The following is a 17659-nucleotide window of genomic DNA, read 5'->3' as shown; positions in this document are numbered from 1 at the left end:
CGCTAATATAATCCATGCTAGGTCTCGAGTAACAGCCTCAGCACCGTTTAAAGATTCATTTTTAGTTAGGTGTAGATGTGTGTCTAGGGGCATGTCTGGGGCCGGTCTTAAGCATCTCCTAACACTGAGTATCAAGGTGAGTACAGACAGCAGTGGAGTCATAGACCAAGAGACTGGCTCCAGGCAGCTTCCACAGAACTCCTCACCATTATTAAGCAGCACTGCTCTTCTCCTGGTATTATCTCAGTCAGCAATTCAGCAACTAAAGCAGAGATCAATGCCCCCACTTTAGAATCTGGTACATGGAGTTTGGCGACATGACTGAGTTACCAGATTTACCTGGTTGGAAAACAAACTGAGAGGTGTTTGAGCCCAGAACTTAGTCCAAGCACACTGACAAAACCGAATGTGAGCACACGTGTATCTCATAAGCACCGAGAGCTCTTGCTGAGAGCATGTGTGGGCCCAGGGTGCTGGGGAGTCCAGGCTCAGCATAGCTACAGTGGTACGCTGTCCAATTCTATCTTACAGGGTACCTGCCAGGGACTACCACACAGTCATGAGTAAGGCAGACAAGCTCCTGCTCTTGGCCACATCAACAAAGCAAAAAGCTCCTCCTCCTCTCAGTTTTATGAACCCGAGGCAGGAAGACAATCTAAGCTATAGGACCAAGCCTGGATATAAATTACAGTTTGACCTGTGAAGGTCTTGAGATGTTCTCTCTGCCCACTCTTGCTAAACACAGTAAGAGCGGCTGCCCAGACACGGAGTGGAGCTCAAGCTGTGGGCCTAGCAGAGACGGTGTGTGGCTATTGAACTGAATGGCAGGAGAAGAAAGAATTTTAACCCACGCCTCAAAAGCATTCGAGTAACAGCTGCTATTCTTGGACTAGGGAGAACAGTTTGGGCTTGTCATCCGTTCAATTAATAATATTTGCTCTGTATGATGTGTTGGGCACTCTCGCAGACACTCCAGCGGGGCAGACACTGTAGACACTCTCGCAGACACTACCCTTCTCCAGCCCTGACCCTGTGCCAGGCAGTATTCTCAGTTTTAACAAACATGAATTCATCTATATGATGTCAGCTCTGCCATTATCTCTGTACTTAAGATGAGAACACAGAGGTAACAGAGATTAAACCATTTGTTTAATGTTAAGGAAACAGAGCCAGACTTTGGACCCAGTCCAGCAACAATACACACATGCTCCTTAAGCACAGGCTATACCACTGGCCTTCTCATTACCTGAGGTGAGTGACTTTGAAGATTCTTGAGCTGAGGCTGGGAATTTTTTTTTTTTGGTTTTTTTGGATTTGGTTTTTTGAGACAGAGTTTCTCTGTGTAGCCCTGGCTGTCCTGGAACTCACTCTGCAGACCAGGCTGGCCTCGAACTCAGAAATCAGTCTGCCTCTGCCTCCCAGAGTGCTGGGATTACAGGCATGCGCCACCATCGCCCGGCTGAGGCTGGGAATTTTTAAACAGACTCAGAGTTCACAGATGCTTACAGCCTAGAGAGAACATCAGGGTTTCATCTGGCAATGTCATGAATGGCTGCAGAAGCTTTTCAAAACATTCAGACCAGTCAGTATCCCCCCAAAAAGTCTAGACCAGAAACTCAAGTCAAGGGTTCAGGCTTGCTGAGCCAAGCACAGGCTCCAGCCCAAATGAGTTGAACCATGAAACAGATTCCTCCAGCAGCACGCCATCCATACCAAGTGAGCAGAGCGCGGAGCGCACGGTGCTCAGCACAGGTGGGACAAGGATTGCTGGCCAGAGAGGTGCCACAAAGAGAAGGAGGAGACCTAGTAGGAGCCTCTGCTCACCTGCTCCCGCTTCAGCTTCTCCCGCTTGCGGATGAGCTCGATCAGCAGCCGCGCTCGCTCCAGGTCATGGCGGAGTTTCTGCCAGTATTTCAGCTCTTCCTTCACAGCGCTTGTCTTCTCATCCTGCTCTCTCTGGAGAGTAAGACAACAACAAGGGAGCTGTGGGCTTCTTCCTCCCACAGCCCCGCTTCAGCCTCCGACAGCTTCAGCAATTGGGGGGCGCCTGCCTCCCGCCAGCCCTGAGGTTGCCAAAGGCCCTTCCCCCAGCACCATACCTCAGGGCCTTTGCCCCAGGCTTCCTGGGCCTAGGGTGCTTCTTCAGTGCAGTACAAGACCAAACTGAAGAGTAGCTTCTGACTGCTTCCCCCACCCCAGGGACACCGCTGGCCAGCTATGGCCCTCAGAGCTGGAAAGCATTTCTGAAGAAACCCAGTAAGACTAAGGGGTTGAAGGAATCTCACCCAGTAGCTTTGCCTGGGCTAGAAAACAGTGAAGTTCTTACTAGTAGATGGTGGTTTAAAATAGTGTGGTCAGGGCTGGAGAGATGGCTCAGTGGTTAAGAGCACTGACTACGCTAGCAGAGGACCTGAGTTCAATTCCCAGCGGCCACATGGTGGCTTACAACCATCCTAATGGGATCCTATGCCCTCTTCTGATGTGTCTGAAGAGAGCTACTACAGTATACTCATATAAATAAAATAAAGAAATCTTTTTAAAAAAATAGTTTGGTTAAACTAAAAATCAGCAGATGCAGGGCTGGAGAAATCAGTGAGTCCTGTCCGAGAAGAGGCCACAGTTGCCCCTGAGGGAGGCGGAGGCTTAGCATCTGCAGCACAGGAACGTAATGGCGTACAGAAGCCAAAGCCTGAGCCTCAGACGGAGTGGAGAACACGAAGAGAACCCACTGCACCTGCGGAACCGGCTCTCGGGCACAGACACTCCCATACATACACACACACACACATAATTTAAAAATAAAATAAACCTTTTGTGGTTTTTTTGTCTGTTTTTGAGACCGAGTTTCTCTGTAAAACAGCTCTAGCTGTTCTGAAACTTGCTCTGTGAACCAGGGTGGCCTAGAACTCACAAACACCTTCCTGTCTCTGCCTCAGTGCTAGAATTAAAGGTATGCACCACCCCCACTCCTAGCTAAACCTTTTTATTTTTAATTGCTGAGAGGCTACAAAACAGAGAGGCAGTCTGGATAGGGAGATGTTTTTTGGGAAAGCATGAGTCGATCAGCAAGCAGTCTCCTAAGAGCTACATATGCAGGGGGACATGGGTAAACCTACAGCCTGCCGGTCGGCCAGTCTAGCCAACTACTGAGTTCAAAGTTCAGTAACAGAGCCTGGAGGACGCCTGTGATCGGCATGTCAGCACACGCACAAGATGCACGTACGCTGTGCACATGCATGCACATGCACACACGAGAAGGAATCCAAAAAGGCTGCAAAGGTGCACAGAAACCCATGGGCACAGAGACCTGTGATGTCAGTGTGGGACAACGGTCAAGGTGACAGTCTGAACAAGAACTTGCTAAGGCTGCAGAGACTTCAGGAAGGCCAGGCAGACTGGCCTGTGACTCAGAGGCTCAGACAGTGTGTAAACCGGATGCTCAAGGCACGGCCACGTGAACTTTGCGCTTCTGTGTAGTGGCGTGGGAGGACCGGAAGGCAGATGAGACGGGGCAGGTAAGGAAGGGTTTAGGTTGTAAAAGTGCTGATGCTGTGGGCGATGGGAAGGGAGTAACTAGGAGCAGAAACCACTAAGCTCATGTTGGCTGCCCCAGTGGGACAGGCTGCAGACTGCAGGCTGGACCACCAACTGCTTATTTACTACGAAATCTGTAAGGGTAAAAGGCATCTTTTTTTGTTTCATGCAATTGGGCCACTCTGCTCTCACCTGTTCACCTCTTCTGTGACATCTGGAGGGCTTTGTCTATATAACTGTGACACTGGGCAGGCTGCTCGAGCACTCTGTCCTGGAGTTTAATCCTTGAGTCAAGCCTTATAACATTACTTATTTTTTGTAAGTATCTCTTGGCCTCAAAGAGATTAAACTTTTGGCAAACTCTATAGCCCAGTGAATAATATGCTTTGAGATCATTTAAGGCTACGTACTCATCTGCTGTCCTACTACATACTCAGCCTGCTTAAGAGAACAAAGTTTCTTTATTGGACTTGGATTTCCCATGCAATAAACTTTTACAACCTAAACATAGCTTTCATCTTGTTATGTTCTCTCCTGTGTGTGTGTGTGTGTGTGTGTGTGTGTGTGTGTGTGGTGTGTGTATGTGCTGTGATAATCATTTGCTAAAATCAGTCGACAGGTTAGAAGTGACTTTAAATATCCATACATTTTAAAAACAACATGTAGATATAGCTTGTTAAGGTCTATTTGCAGTATTGAGTGTTTCTAGGTCAGGGTACAATGACTTCCTATAAAACTCAAATTTTTCTGTAAAGAATCCTTCTTTTGGGCTGAAGAGATGGCAGAGCACTTAAGAGCACTGGCTGATCTTGCAGAGGAACAGGGTTCAGTTCCCAACACCTAGATGGTAGTTAACAACCATTTATTTATAATTTCAGTCCCAGGTCAGTCAACACCCTCTTTTGGTCTCTGTGAGCAACAGACATCTACATGGTACACAAATATTCATGCAGGCCAAATACTAGAACTCACAAACAACCAAACAACCAGAATCTCTCATTCGGTCCCCATCCCACGGTTTCTGTGAAGTCCAATTAATATAGAGTCAACCCCTGTTAGGAATAGGCAGGGCAGACATCAGACACAGGCATAACTCATAGGCACAACAGACAAAGCACACACACACACACACATACACACACAGACCAGGCAACAGACAGACTACAGATAGACCAGACAGATGGAAGACAGAGGGAGGGAAGTAAAGAACTGAAGTTTGGCCAAATTAATTCAAGAGGAATTGGCTTTGTTTTCATTCCTTGAAGGCACATAGACGAAATTTAGTGTTCTCTGAAGTTATAAGCTGTGCAAAACATTTCCCTTCAGAAGGGGTCCCTGGCAGGTCTGGCGTTCTCTGTGGTGCTGGTAAACTGTCCTGGACAGATCACTACCTACCTGCTCAGCGTTTCTCTGGGACTGTAAGTGGGAGTGCAGGCGCCTGATGAGGGGGACGCCGTTCCGAGCCTGCCGCTTCAGTAGCCAGTAGTTGTGAAGTCGCTGCATGAATTGGTTCTTCCTCTGAAAGGAGAGACCACTACAGATCTTGTTCAACCTTGGGTAGAGGCACAGGGGAGTGAGAGACAGGTCAGTGGGGAGCTCGGGCTACCACAGCCGCACATCCACTCCAATCGATTGCAGTTCCTTTCTGAACCTCACAGAGGAAAACAGAACCAAGTGACCAAATGCCTGGCCTTGGGAGGGCTGAGAAGAGACTGGAGTTAAGCAGCTCAGACTCAACAGGGAATGTTTTACCTGCTTCTCCATCTTGCCTTGCGGAACTGATCCTCCGAAGGAACCCTCCCCTCATAGCCCTACTATCTACGTTAAGATGCTTTCAGTCAGGTACTAAGAAAAAGACCTGTGTTCCTGAACCCACAGCCTCCTCTTGACATGACAACAGCACAGAGAAAACAAACTTTTGAGTAAGCTGTGTGCTGTATTGCCAGACCCTGCCTTTTCTGGCCAAGGGTCTCACCAGAGCCCCGGGGTAGCCTGTAGCCAAGATCCAAGAAAATATACCAGGTTACCGCTTTCTATACCCAAATGTAACCTCTCAGAGTAATCTGACCTCTGAGGGTTTTGTGAGTAGATGTCCATGTGAGATGGGGTCTCACTATACTACCCAGGCTGGCCTAGTATTTAAGATCCTCCTGCCTCAACCTCCCAGGTAACTGAGATCACAGGCATATAACACCATAGCAAGCTGACCCCTGATTTTTTTCACTTAAAAACTCTTAGCATCCCAAAAGTTCCTAAATTTTGAATCAAAGCAAAGAAGGAGAAAACAACAAAAATCTAAACATAAACACAAAGGACAGAAGATCTAAAAAAGTAGCCAGCAAAGTGAGGTCTTAAGATGTGGGTTATAACTAGTAACAGCTATGGGGGCTGAAAAGGAAAGGATCTAAAGAACACCTTCAAGGAAGGCAGCACTGTCCCCTCCTCACAAAGTGATGACAGGCATCTGAGGAACCCAGGTTGGGTCACCAACACTCCTGACACAGCTAAGAAGATGGTGGCCCCACGTGGGATCCGACTCCAGGACCTCTTCACTGCCACGGTCCACGCCCAAGGTAAGCAAGGCCCAGCGCCCCTCCGCTGGCCTCTGCTTTATCTCCTTGCCCCACTCCAAGGGAGGAGAGCTAACTGTAGCTAATCAGGATGAAACTTCAAAATGGAGCAAGTAGGGCGGGCATTGCCTCTCCGCACCTTCAGTCTCCAATCAGATGTTCTTGCCCCAAAGCCAAGCTTACCTAGGCCTCTCCCCACCAGCACCCATGCCAAGCACACCTGCCCACTTGCAGGCCAGCCCCTCCCTCTGCCTCCTGGCCATAGGGGGTCAACACGTTTTGTGCGGGTGGGGCGGGGATAAAATAACATAGCAGCAGCAGCAGCGTAGCCACCATTTATTGAGCACTTACTACCTGCCAGGTACTGTGCTAAGGAGTTGACTCAGATTTCTCTCAACTCTATCTGGTGAGTTTGCTCACAAACCCAGGCTTATAGCAATCAGGCAGCTACCAAAGGTCACACAGGTACTAAATGGTGTGTTTTTTTCTTAGCCAGCAGATCTGGCTTCTGGGAAAGGCAGCTCAAACAGCTCCAGACAACCAAAAGGCACAACAACCCTGAGAATGGGGACTAAGCACTGACCCAGTCACCTTGAGAAAGAGGTAACCAAGACCAGCTCTGTCTTGAAGACGCAGAGTTGCGGAAGTTCTCAAAATAAGGGCCTCCCTGTCCTGATCTTGTTCTGGTGCCTTCCCTGTGTAGCAACTCTGGCTGCCTGTGCCCCTCAGAATGCCAATTTCCTACAACCTGCCAGATGACCCTTTATCCATAGCCTTCCAATCAAGACAGTCTAGCACTTACAGCCGGGAATCTGCCCCTCTCCACCTTAGAACAGGAAGTGCATGTAGTAAGTGCTCAATAAATACCTCATTGAATGAACAAAGGAGAACAACTTTACCTCCCGTGGCTGTGGTTTCTTCATCTGGGAATGTGGGAGAAGGTGCAAGGACTACATTAGAGAGTTTCCAAGATCCCCTCCTCCTCCAAGGCTCCTTTCCTTTTCCTTTTCTAGACATGGCTCACTGTGCGGCCCTCACTGTCCTGGAGCGCATTATGTATACCAGGCTGGACTCTGCCTCCCAAGCACTGGGGGGTTAAAGGTGTGCACCACCCCCCGCAGCTACCCCCATAAACACTATCAGCCCCGAGGTGGGCTCTGCTGGACAGTAGTCCCTGCTGAGCTCCTAACCCAGCAGCACCCCCAGCTGCTGAGCTGACACTCTGATGCAGGAGCAGTGCTCTCTCCGAGGACTCGGAGGGAAGGAGGGGCCGGGAGGCTTGGTTATAAAGTCCACTTTCCCAAAAGTGTAAAGCTTCTCAGGAGGAAGACTGCCCCACCCACAGGCTCCCCACTTGGAATCGAGTTTTGGGGAGCCTGTGTGAGCCCCCAGGGCTGTCACAGAGATGAGGCAGTATGAGGACACAGCCCAAACATATAAGAACCAGAGATGATAACCGTCTAGCAACCATGGGATAGTAAACAGCAGAGAATTATTGTTGGGGTTTTGTCTAAGCTCCACCCCACACCTACCTGGCAATAGCCAGGTATGCCCCGCCACAGAGATCTGGCCCACTATAAAAGGGACTACTTGCCCCTCCTCGCTCTTTTTGCTCTCCGCTCTCCCACATTCTCTCACCTCTCTGCCTCTTGGGCTCTTCCCCCTCTACGTGGTCATGGCCGGCCTCCACTCTCTCTATTCTCTCTCTCTCTCTCTCTCCCTTTCTCTCTGCCTCTCTCTACCACTAACTCCCATCCCCTACTCTGAATAAACTCTATTCTATACTATGCCTGTGTGTGTGTGGTCCCTCAGGGGCAGAGGTGCCCAGGCAAGGGCCCGCCTGGACACCTTCCCCCACGCTACCTAGCCACACTCCCCTAACCCCCTATACTCTCCCTTTTAAGCCCCTTCAATTATCCTCTTCACAATGCCATTGAGTGCCACTGTGAAAACTACCACTTTAGTTCCACTGTGTCACCAGTGCTATCAAGCACTTAAGTAATTTATGTCACTCTGAACCAAAAGGTAACACATTACTCAGAGGGCTGGACAAAACCACAAGACAGGCCCAGGCTCTACTTGGGAGCACAGAGACCAGCTATCCGTCAGCTGGGGAAGACCTGGGCTACTGTGAAGAACAAACCAAGAGTCCTGCAAGAGACCTTCTCACGAGGCTCACCTGTAAGGGGGTATCTGTGGGACAGTGACCATGGGGACAGTGATGGAGGGTGTCTCCTGGCCAGCTTCCTCTGACTCCTTCTTGATCCTTTGCTTCAAACCCATCTTACTCTTCTTGGACACCCCCTTGAGGGGGCTGCCCACCCCACCTTGGCCTTCCTGGCCCTCCTCTTCCGCTTCTTCCTGGTCCTCCTCCCCTCCAGCCTCTTTCGTGCAGTCCTCATCCCCGCCGCCGCCGTCACTGAGGCTCCTTGGGGAGTCGCCCTTTCTCCTGGCAGCGGCCATGCTTGGAGAGTGGGCCTCGCAGTAGGCAGTCTTGCGCACAGTGAAGATGGTGCCGTTGAGGCTGGTTTCTCTCATGGGCTCAATCTTCATGAAGAGCCCGGCCCGCTGCGCGCACGTCACGTGGAAGGCGGTGTAGCAGTTCACTTTGTGGCACTGAATGGCTGCGCCCAGCCCTTTCTGCTTGCAGATATAGCAGGTTAGCTTCCAGCGGGCGGGCGGGATGTTGTCGATGCCCTCGATGGGCTCCAGGAACACGGTGTTAGCGAAGCACACTTCGGGGATCCAGATGGCGCAGACCACATGGGCCCAGTGGCCATCACTGGTCTGTTTGAAGGCCCCACCTTTGTTGGGGCATAGGACGCAGTCCACGGGCCGAGATGGAGACTGCAGGCAGCAGCGGCAGAGCCACTGGCCCTCTGGGATGTAGGGCACACCGTAGCACTCCTGGTGCACAGCTAGGTTGCAAATGTCACAGAACAGGATGACGTTGCTGTTGTGACACTCGTCGTCCAGGCACACGCAGCAGAAGGCGTCTTCGTCGATGAGTGACTGCTGGGCCCCGCTGCTGCGGCTCTCCAGGTAGGATTCCTTCTCAAGCCGGTCCACCAGCAGCTCGAAGGTGTCTGCTGACACCAGGCTGTGCCCATCGGCTCGGCGCTTCTCGTTGACCATGTCTAGCCAGGCCATGTCCTCCTCGTCCATGTCGTACTCCACCTCTGCATCCAGGTCTTCAGGAGGCTTCTCGATGTAGCGGTAGTAAGCAGCAGGCAGTGGGGGTGCTTCTGGCTGGCTAACCGTATCCACCACGCGGAAGCTGGGCTGAGGGAGGTGCAAGGAGGTACCCGAGGCATGCTTGGAGCAGGACTCCTTCTTCTTGCCCTTCGAGGAGGGTTTCTTGGACTTGGCAGGGAACTGGGGCTGCTCACTGTTTTCCTTGTTGCTGTTGCACTCGGTGATATCCTGAGCAGTCAGCTCGTCCTCAGTGATGATCTTGAGAGGGTCATAAATGCTGATCCGGTGTAGGCGGCCATCGATGTCGACCTCAACAATCCTCTGGGCTTGGGCGTATGTCAAGGTCTCTCGAGTGGGCGAGCACTTAAGACTGTATGGGGACGGGGATCTGCGGCCCTCGGCATTCTGCCGTGACTTTCGGCGAGGCTTCCTCATGGCAACTGGAAATCACGAAGCCAAGCCTAGGGAAAAAAGACCACAGGAGCGTGAGCTGGATGTCGGTTGCTATAAGCATTCACTCACTCTTCCATCCATCGAAATGGACACCCAAAAAATCTGTTTCCTAATATAACAGCCATCTACGGCAGTGGGTTTCAATCTTCCTAACACTGCAACCCTTTAATGCAGTTCCTCATGTTGTGGTGACCCCCAACCATACATTTACTACTTCATAATTGTAAGTTTGCTATTGTTAACGAATTTACATTACAAATCATAATGTAAACATGTTTTCCAGTGATCTTAGACGACACCTGTGAGACAGTCGCTTGACCCTCCCCCAAAGGGGTCAAGACAAACAGGTTGAGTACAGCTGCTCTAAAGCGTTCACAAGGCATCTCTCTCTAAATCTCTTTATAAACATGACTTATCAGTGAAACTTTTTTTTTTTCTGATTACTTTAAAACTGCAAACCCCAGCCTGGCAGTGGTGGTGTACACCTTTAAATCCTAGCTCTCAAGCCAGGCAGTGGTGGCGCACACCTGTAATCCCAGCACTCTGGGAGGCAGAGGCGGGCGGATTTCTGAGTTTGAGGCCAGCCTGGTCTACAGAGTGAGTTCCAGGACAGCCAGGGCTATACAGAGAAACCCTGTCTCGAAAAAAAACCAAATCCAAAAAAAAAAAAAAAAAAAAAAATCCTAGCTCTCAAGAGGCAGAGATCTCTAAGTTTGAGGCTAGCCCGGTCTACTGAATGGAGTTCAGAGCAGCCAGGCCTACACAGAGAAACCTTGTCTTGGAAAAAAGAAATTGCAAATCCTTTACCTCATCCAGCAAGGGGTTGTTCGTCCTACTTTTATTTATTTTCTTGGTTAGCACCATCTTCTAAGCTACATAATCTCCCTATTTACTAGATTTATTATTCTCTACTTTTAGCTGAACGTGAACTTCATGGGGGAAGGAGTGGCCTATCTCACTCGCTGGGAGGAATCTGAAAAGATAAGTAAGTGGGCACTCGTGCTAGGTGATTAAAGTGCATACTTCTGGGTGTGTGCTGTGTATATATGTGTGTCTGCATGTATACCTGCCTGCTCGAGCATGCGTGGAAGCCAGAAACTGAAGTCAGGTGTCTTCTTCAATAGTGAACCACTTCATTAATTTTGAGATGAAATCTCTCCCTGTATCTGAAGTTTGGGGCTCCAGTTACATTGGCTAGTCAAGGAGCACCTGAGAGCTACGCGTCTTTGTCCCCCAACTATTGTAGAACTTATTTAAGTTCAGTTTGGGGTTTCTACACTGCCTTTGATCATTTAGCTTTTAGATAAAAGACACACAACTTCAATTATTTAAAATAAGCCTTAATCAGCACTAGAGCCGGACAGATATCTATATATTCTATGTTGTTAAAATCTACTTATCAATAACTCTGAGTTATTACATACTATGTCTATCTGGGCTATTCTTAACTCTAATTGCCAGCCCTCACGGCCGTGCTTTCTTGATTCCTAAACCATGGTGTCTCTCTCCTTTTACCTTTCTCTTTCTTTCAAGGGAGAAACAGATAAAAACTGATATAAATATGTTTAAGGATACATGGCCAGGCCTTTGACAAAGACAAGGACAGCTAGGTTTCTTGTGACTCTGAGGCCGATCCTCTATACCCACAACTTGAGGAGTTACAGAAGCACTTTGCACTTGATTTTTAGGTGGGCGCTGGGGATGAAACTCGGTTTTTCAAACATACACAGTAAGCCCTTTACCCACTGGGCCATTTCCACAGCCCCGATGTTAACCATGATGACCCCTGTCCACAAGGAGTCTTATCCCACTAAGGGAACAGAAGTGCACACAAATCTTTAAATATGACACATGATAAGGTCTAGTATTATAATGAGCCGTGCAGTGAATGAAATTATGGGAAAGATAATGCTCAAGGCTTCAAAAGACAAGATGCTAGGTCAGAATGTCTGAGGTCAAAGCCAGCAACAAAACAAAGGCACGAGGTTTGTTTCTTTAAGACCCTTTGAGACAGTCTCTCTCTACATAGCCCTGGCTGTCCTAGAACTGAGCATGGTGGCTACTATATTTAGCTAACATCATGGGTTTTTTGTTTGTTTTTCTTTTGTTTTTTTAAAAAGGGGGAGGCAAAGACAATATTGGTGACAATTAAGAATATCATCCACTTTCACGGTTTATAAACAAAGAATGAGTTCTATCAGAGAATCAGAACGTCACCAGTGTAGTGTTGGCTTTAGTGGTGCCCGTTTTTAATCCCAGCACTTGGGAGGCGGAGACAGGTAGGTGTGCTTACTTCAGTGAGTGAGTTCCAGGCAGGGCTACATAGTGAGAACCTGTATCTAAATAAATAAATAAAATAAAATCACGGTCTAAAGCGTTTCCCAAAACATCTCAAGGCTAGAAACCCTATCTCTTGGCCCTGTCCAGAGAAAGACATCTGAAATGCTTCAGACTATAAATAATATAATACACAGGGTACTTCAGGCAGAAGGTAGTACTTAAGATAACTGCTTAGGACATTTCCAACCGCAAACCTTGCGAGCTCTGGGGATGCCCCTAAGAAATCTTTTAAATTATAAGTAGCCAGTTGGTGATCTTCATTGGACTCAAGGACAAGTTGATTGTCCTTGAATTCTCCATGTACAATTACCTCAGAATCTCTGTCCCAGGATACTTGTATCTAATCTACCCGTGTGCGTCCCCCAGCATTCTCTACAGGCAGTTACCAAGGCCATCCTCACCAGGAAGACTTAAGATAGGACGACTACATTCAGCATACTTTAACAAACTACAATGGCCTTTTCTTCTTAGTATTTCTCACAACTACCTCAGGAGACTGTGCAGACATCATCTCCATTTCAGCCATGAGAAAACAGAAGCTCAGAAAATGTGTGACTCAACCAAAGCTGATGTGAATCCAGATCTTTTAGCCAAGCTGAGAGGCTACAAACACCAAGAGTCACACTGATCGCTACAAAGATGTTCTACACCAACCTAGGTTCTAGTCCTGGTCCTATGTAACCTGGACAGAGCTTTGACTTTCTCTGCCTCCACACTGCATCAATAAACAGTGCTGAGTGTACTGGCAAACTTTCTAGCGCAGTCCTTAGGAGGTAGAAACGGGGCTATCTGTGGAACTTGAGGCCAACCAGATCTACAGTTTTTCAGACTGCCATCACACATAGCAAGACTCTCCCTTAAAAAATGTTCATAGGCCCTGGAGAGATGCCAGTTGAGAGCGCTGGCTGTTCTTCCAGAACCCAGGTTCAATTCCTAGCTCTCTTATGACAGCTAACAAGTATTTATACATCCAGTTTGGGGGGACCTAGCATCCTACAAGACATACATAAAGGCAAACACCAATGCAATATATATTTTTTTTCATATATACATATAGTGGAAAAATAACTCAGCAGTTAAGAGGACCTGGGTTTGATACCCAGCCCCAACTGTGGATCACAACTGTCTGTAACTCCAGCTCCAGGGTATGGGAAGCCCTTTTCTGGATTCTCAGGGGAACCAGGCATATATCAGGCAACATACCCATGCACATACAAATTTTAAAAAGTTAAAAATTAATAAAAGGGCAAAAGTATCTACTTCTTAAGGACTATCAATATGTCATCATGGACACTCACAGTGTAAAGGACTCTTTTAGTCCCCAAGTGTGACTTAGGCTAACCTTGCCCAGGAGCCCCGTGAGGCAGGCACACACCACCCTTTGGAGCTAAAGGACACAGGACCTTTCCCGCACTTCTGCTCAAACTCCCGACGCCCCGCCCCGGGGGCAGTAGATCGTCCAAACCTCCAGGTCTCAGAAGTGGCCCCAGCCAACAGGCTGGCTTCCCCCAAGTCCCCAAAGGCAAGCAGCCTCTGGAGAGGAAACACACACTTCAGTATCCATTCGGAAGAGTCTACAGGAGCCCCCCATTCCGTAGCCTCGGGCATCGTCTCCATCCCCACTCGGGGCTCCCGCGGTCACGGGAAGCAAACCCGCCGGATCGGGCTGGGGGGCTGCCGGGGAAGCGAAGAGTTTCGCCTACATGGAGCTGACTAGACCAGGGTTGGTATTTTTTTTTTTTTTTTTTTTGGCGGGAGCTCCCTCACGTACACAACTCTTCCCATCACACACTGCCGGGTACCCCCAACACCTCCCGTCCAGAGACGGTCTCGGCGGCCCGTGAGCCCCAACTCGCCCGCCTCACCCTGGCCCCCGAATGAGGAGTTTCAACAATTGGACGGAACCCGCCCTGCACGCCACACAAGAGACTCATGAGACCAGGGAAGACTCTAGACAAGGTCCCTGACCCTTTAAAGGGACACCTCTTCCAGTGGAATCTTCACGACACCCGTCGAAGGAGAAAAAGAGAAGTATCTCCAAAAAGAAAAGCCACGGAGGGTAAGCGCACCACAGACAGTCGCGGCGTCCGACCCTCACAGAGAAAGCGAGCGCCAGCGAACGAGGGGGGGGGGGAGGGACGCAGAAATGCGAGCACTTATTGGCCGCCCGACCTGCCCGTCAAGGGGGAACCCGCGCACCAAGGGCGGCCCCTAAGGGCGGAACTCTGGTGAAGCCTGGCCAATAGGAGAGCACGGGGAGGGCGGGGCTTAGCCGCTCGGCTGCCAGGACCGGGGAGGAACAAGATGGCGGGTGCGGGAGGGGGTCCTCGCTTTGCAGCTCCCTCTCGCGCGCTTTCCCTGGCCTCGTCGCCGCCCTCGCTCCAGGGGAGGGCTCGCGCGTCGCCCCCGCGCCCCATCGGGACACCCCTGTGCGCCCTGGGTGCCCCCTCGCGCGCAGCGCTCGCCCCCCGCCGCCCCCGCTCGCTCTGGCCCCGCCGCCGCCCCCATTTTACCTCTGCCGCCGGCCGGGCCCCTCGCTTCGGGGGGCCCCCTTTGCGCGGGCGGGCGGGCCGGGCCAGCGAGCAGCAGCTCCGTGCGCGGACCGGCTGAGCGAGCGCGGCCTCCTCCCGCTCCGGCCCTCCGCTCCGTCTCCCCCGGCCCGGCCGCCGCTCCCGGGGGAGGAGGGGGAATGGAGCCACCGCCGCCGCCACCGCTGCCGCCACGGAGCCCGGCCGAGGGGAGGGAGGGATCAGCCCCCAGGCAGGATCCGCCCCTCGGCCTCCCCCCGCCACCTCCACCCCTTCCCTCGCTCCCTCCCCGGCTCGAGCCGCCGCACGCGAAGCGGGAGCGCGAAAGCGCGGGGAGACCGGAGCGGATGCCCCCGCCCGAGACCGGCGCGGCGGCGGCGGGGAGCCGGAGCGCAAAGCCGCGGCGCCACCTCCACGGGGCACCGTCCCCAGCTCGGCCTCACGGTGGCAGTGCGGACGCGGCGGGGCCACCCCGGGCCTGCCCCAGAGCTGATCTAGTGGGGTCCCCACTCTGAATCCGCAGAGCCGTGACTTACCCTACCTCAGGCAGAGAGAGCGTAGGGCCACCCGCCGCCCCCCAGGTGGAAACGCCCGTACTCTCCTCCCCCGCCCCCAAGCTCGCCCCGGGGCGACCCCCGAGGGTGTGTGGCTTCCCGGAGCGCAGGTGGCCAGAAAGTCGTCCCTCCCCAGGCCCCCAGGACAAAGGTCTAGCGAAGTCCAGCCATCCCCTCCCCCAGCGCGGACAGCCCAGGAAAGACCCGCGCCTGTGGTTGTGTGTGTACAGGTGAGCCTCTCCTTGCACACAACGCTGCCACAGACCAGACTTTTCCATCTGTGTTTAAAAAAAAGTAAACATAAAAGTTTGACAGTCTGCTTTAAGCGTGCCTCGTAATTCCGTTTGTCACTCTAGACATGGGAAATACTTTTCTCCATGAATCTGATTTGGCCAAGAGTTGGTTAATTTAATGCACTAAGCGGCTTTCTCAAAGGCTGCCTGCCTGTCAAACAGCAACTCCCAGACTTTGAAGTGTACTCAAACTGGCTTTTTTGTTCTAATAACAGAGGAAAAAAATAAATAGAAAAAAAGGTTCCTTTGCCCCTCCACGCGCGCCGTGTACCGATACATTTGAAAGCTTACCTCTCGTGACAGAGATCTTAAGCACCAATACTTAATGATGATTATAAAGGATATATGGATAAACTGTCATCCAAGATGAAGATGAATGATATATTTTGAAAGCGTTTCCTCTGCCCGAACGGCTGCTGAGACTTTCGATTGACTCTGGTATCCAGGACCAGGGCGCTACAGTTGAAAGAGTAGAGAATAAACTCTTAGGATCCAAACCTTCTGTTTTTACTTACATTGAAGTATAGGTGTTCAGCATCCTAAGAGTTCAGAATTTACCAGTTGAGTGAAGCAAGGAAACTGGATTTCCTTACAGGAGTGTTTTCTTGATAGATGGTAATAATGTACTGCAAAAATAACCAATTTTTAAGAAGGAAAGGGCGTGGCTTGTGGAGCCAAGCAATATCCCCCTCCCTCCCTCCCGCTGCCCCAGTGTTTTGAAAGCTTTGAAGCAGATATGCTGTGAATTAGTCAACTGTTGTAAAGCTTGGGGAATAATCATGGGAGAGAAGGTGTGGAAAGATTAATTGTGGAAGGGAAGGCCCTAGAGGAAGAAAACATTGCAATTACTTTTAGTTTAAAAAAAGAAAACATTGAGGGACAAATAGGAATTTCACCAGGTCTTGTTCTTTTACAATATGAAACACAAACGTTTACCTAGGACCCACCCGTGTCTCCCTATTTTTTATTCTGCACAGTTGCTTGTGGGCATCATCACCCACTTCTTTCGTGACCGATGCTCTCAAAGTTTATTTAGCATGAGCCGGTTTGCTTGACTGGGGGGGACCTTTGCACTCTAAATGGGCAAATAATACCTGAAAAGATGTCGCAGCTTGTCCTCGCAGTGATTTAAGAGCCATTGAAAGCACAGGGCGCCTCATCACGTGGTCACCGGCCTTTCCTGGTCATTTCCACAGGACTGTGCTCCACTCATGTTCCTCCACCTCTTCACCCTCGCCCTTAAAACATTAGGCCCACCTTATTTTCCTTTTGGACACGGGAAATTAGTTTTCTGTAGCATAACCCCACACGTAGCCACTTCGATAGGGTGTAATCTCAGATGTAACATGCGACAATTATGTCATTAAAAACAAATTTGGATCAGACATCCCAGAGGCACTGCATTTAATTCGCCTTAATCTTCAGCTATTTTAAATAGTTTGAAGTCATCAGTCCCTGGCCCGTCCATTAAGCAATGCTAAATTAAGTTTAACAAAACAAGGGCTCTGAGCCTTTGACTCTAAATATTTGTTTCATTATTTCTCTTCTTTTTTTTTTTTTTCTTCCTTCGAGACAGAGTTTCTCTGTGTAGCCCTGGCTGTCCTGGAACTCACTCTGTAGACCAGGTTGGCCTCGAACTCTGACTGCCTCTGCCTCCCAGAGTGCTGGAATTACAGGTGTGCCCCCCCACTGCCTGGCTAGAAACAATCTTACAATGAGTCAGGGCCCATTTTTCTTATCAAGCTCATTTTATTAAGCCAGGCTGTTGCACTGAACCATTCATTACTGCCTGCCAGGGTAAGCTAAAGACAATGAGGCCGTCACAGGGATTATGAGCTGCTTTGGGGTGCGGGGTAAGGCCAAGTGTGTGAGGGAAGGGGCTTTTTTTTTTCTCATGCCTCTTTTAGTTTTGTTTTTTTTTTTTTAATATTTATTTATTTAATGTGCAGTAATTGGTGCTTTGCCTTCATCTGTGTCTGTGAGGGCGCCAGATCCCCTGAACCTGGAGTTACAGACAATTTTAAGTTACCATGTGGGTGCTAGGAATTGAACTTGGGTTCTTTGGAAGTTCAGCCAGTGTCCTGAACCACTGAGCCATTTCTCCAGCCCCCTCTCTTTTACTTTTAAATAGTAAAACACTCTCCTTTATAAATAAAGTTTCTCCTGAGTCTTAAAACAAGTTTTGGTGGGGG

At 50.0% G+C, this 17659-nt stretch overlaps 1 protein-coding gene across 8 annotated transcripts in view; it reads right to left on the bottom strand.

The window, feature by feature from the left end:
• Positions 1–16100, bottom strand: part of Brpf3 (bromodomain and PHD finger containing 3) — a 38435-nt gene extending 22335 nt beyond the window's left edge. For 5 of the 8 annotated variants that reach the window (XM_052163019.1, XM_052163023.1, XM_052163024.1 and 2 more), the window contains exons 1-4: positions 14606–14669; positions 8284–9760; positions 4930–5086; positions 1825–1956 (exon numbers count right to left, since the gene is read on the bottom strand). In XM_052163019.1, the coding sequence (XP_052018979.1) occupies positions 1825–1956; positions 4930–5086; positions 8284–9734 (1740 nt within the window). In that variant the 5' untranslated portion in view covers positions 9735–9760; positions 14606–14669. Of the gene's footprint in view, positions 1–1824; positions 1957–4929; positions 5087–8283; positions 9761–14060; positions 14173–14605; positions 14670–15758; positions 15924–15982 lie in introns of those variants that run through there. The other 3 variants (XM_052163020.1, XM_052163021.1, XM_052163022.1) reach the window with 3 other exon arrangements.
• Positions 16101–17659: the final 1559 nt, after the last annotated feature.

Source organism: Apodemus sylvaticus, chromosome 19 (genome assembly GCF_947179515.1).
Source record: "Apodemus sylvaticus chromosome 19, mApoSyl1.1, whole genome shotgun sequence".
Classification (NCBI taxonomy): Eukaryota; Metazoa; Chordata; class Mammalia; order Rodentia; family Muridae; genus Apodemus; species Apodemus sylvaticus.
The sequence above is the reverse complement of the archived record's forward strand: the minus strand, read 5'-3'. Positions and strand labels throughout refer to the sequence as shown.